The 2,465-nt window shown below is 43.7% G+C and overlaps 1 protein-coding gene across 1 annotated transcript in view; it reads left to right on the forward strand.

Annotated features, from left to right (window-relative positions):
- Positions 1-2,465, forward strand: part of FN1 (fibronectin 1) — a 67,282-nt gene that overhangs the window by 23,462 nt on the left and 41,355 nt on the right. Inside the window, exons 14-17 of the mRNA XM_008578833.1 lie at positions 349-529; positions 720-893; positions 1,709-1,837; positions 1,943-2,032. Coding sequence (XP_008577055.1) covers positions 349-529; positions 720-893; positions 1,709-1,837; positions 1,943-2,032 — 574 coding nt within the window. The remainder of the gene's footprint in view (positions 1-348; positions 530-719; positions 894-1,708; positions 1,838-1,942; positions 2,033-2,465) is intronic.

Here is a 2,465-nt window from a genome sequence, read left to right on the forward strand (position 1 = left end):
TTAGATAACCTCAGGCATGTCCCTTAACTCTCTGTTTCTCCATCTGTAAAATGGGAGCAATAATAGCATTACCTCAGGGATGGAGGGGAAGTAAAGATTAAATGAGAGAATGCAAGCAAAATAGCACAGAGTGTGGCTATCAATACATATTAGCTCTAATGATAATTATTATTAATTTCTACGACCTCTGCGACAGGTCCCTGTTCTCATCCTGGTTTTCTATGATTGTCCTCTGGAATGATGCTACATAGGTCCTTCATTCTTCCTGGAAAATACTTGAGTATCATCTCTGAAAGTTCATTCTTGTAAATACTTGTGTGATTTTTGAAATTTAATTTAAATTTTTAGAAAAGTTCTGTAGGTGGTTGGAAGGAAGCTACCATTCCGGGCCACTTGAACTCGTACACCATCAAGGGCCTGACACCCGGTGTGGTCTATGAGGGGCAGCTCATCAGCATCCAGCAGTACGGCCACAGAGAGGTGACACGCTTTGACTTCACCACCACCAGCACCAGCCCACCTATGACCAGTATGTACCTCAGCCATGCTCCTGTCCACGCCTGAGATTCTCAGAGTTGGGCTCTCCTAACAGCATACTTTCCTTCTCATTGTCTCCGATGAATGTCACCTACATTTTTAAAAAATGACATTTGGCAGAGAGGGATGGTAAATTTTCTAGTTAGCCGAAGGCTCACTTTCCCCTTTCTGCTACTCTCTAGGCAATACTGTGACAGGAGAGACGCCCTTTTCTCCCGTCGTGACCACTTCTGAATCTGTGACTGAGATCACAGCCAGCAGCTTTGTGGTGTCGTGGGTCTCAGCTTCTGACACCGTGTCGGGATTCCGGGTGGAGTATGAGCTCAGTGAGGAAGGAGATGAACCCCAGTACCTGGGTAAGCTAAATGTGTCGCTCATGACAGGTTCGGAGTGGCTGCCAGTAAACCCTCCTTGGGAGGGGGTATCCGGGCAGGTGGTCTCTGTCGTTTGGAACTAGTCGACAGCTCAGGTTGAACAAACTACCCTCTGTTATGACAGGAAGTGACCCTTTCTAGAACTCAACTGGGTTTTTCCTGAGCCACCCTCTAATCCTCTTGGGCCCTGAAGGGGAAGCTGCATTATGCACTTGCCTGGGCACAGTCAATACAACAGAAATATTTTCTTCATGGAAGTCACTGTCAGTATGAGCACCACAGCTGACAGGTAGCTTTTGTGGGTGCCCAGGACCCTCTTTCATGCTTCACAAATTCTCATGGTTAGAGGCCTTTTAAAAATTATATTGTAATATAACATATATACTGAAATGTGCAGAAATCCTCATTAGAGCTTGATGAATTTTTATAAAGTGAACACACCCATGTGACCAGCACCCAGATCCAGAAAAAGAATATCCCTCCTACCCCCACCCCATCATCTGTCTGCCCATAACCACCACCCTGACTTCTAACTGTAGAGATCTACTTTTAAAAATTTGGTGCTGGATTATAAAAATTATATATTTGTAGAAAAAAAATTGGAAAATGCAAAAAAGAAGAGAAAGAAGAAGAATCAGAATCCTGTCGTGCATTGATAATTACTGAAAATCCATTTCCTTCTGGTCTTTTTTTCTCCTGTGAATTTTATAGTTCTTAAAATGCCTTTTTTATAAGCTGTGAGGTCATTTGAGGGATTGGTTCACTCTGGCTAGTAACCTTTTCTTTTTATTTCAAAGATCTTCCAAGCACAGCCACATCTGTGAATATCCCTGACCTGCTTCCTGGCCGAAAATACATTGTAAATGTCTATCAGATATCTGAAGAAGGAAAGCAGAGTTTGATCCTGTCTACTTCACAGACAACAGGTACACATGTACTACATGCTGTTAGAAGAGTCTGTTTCTGTGACACAGACCTGTAGCAACATCTCCTGACCATTTGCCTCCCTTCTTCTTTTCTCTCTTTGGTAGCACCCGATGCCCCTCCGGACCCCACCGTGGACCAAGTTGACGACACCTCAATTGTCGTTCGCTGGAGCAGACCCCAGGCACCCATCACAGGTCAGCTTAGCTTTCTTCTTGGTTGGCTGCTATGTTGATGACATAGTTGGTGAGGGATAGATTCTGATCTGTGGACCTGCATGTCACATATCTCATATAATTACCAGAGAATTGCGTGTGTGTGCGTGTGTGTGTGTGTGTGTGTAATTATTTTCAAGTCTTCCTTCCCTACTCTCTTATGGATCAGTTTCCCTCTTAATCCATTTGACCTACTCTCTCCCATACACATGCCCCAACACACACACACACCCTGTAAATTCATCTCATTGTCTTATAAAAGCAAGCATTCTCAGGGTTGAAGAAGTATACTTTTCCTGAAAACCTTACTCTTAGGACTTATTTGGAAAGGTAGCTGAGTTGCCTTCTTAGCTCTTGAAGGCTCAATTGCCTCATCAGGGAAGTTCCTGAAAGACATAGACAGTGCTAGACAATT

This window comes from Galeopterus variegatus, unplaced genomic scaffold, assembly GCF_000696425.1.
Source record: "Galeopterus variegatus unplaced genomic scaffold, G_variegatus-3.0.2 Scaffold1770, whole genome shotgun sequence".
Lineage (NCBI taxonomy): Eukaryota > Metazoa > Chordata > Mammalia > Dermoptera > Cynocephalidae > Galeopterus > Galeopterus variegatus.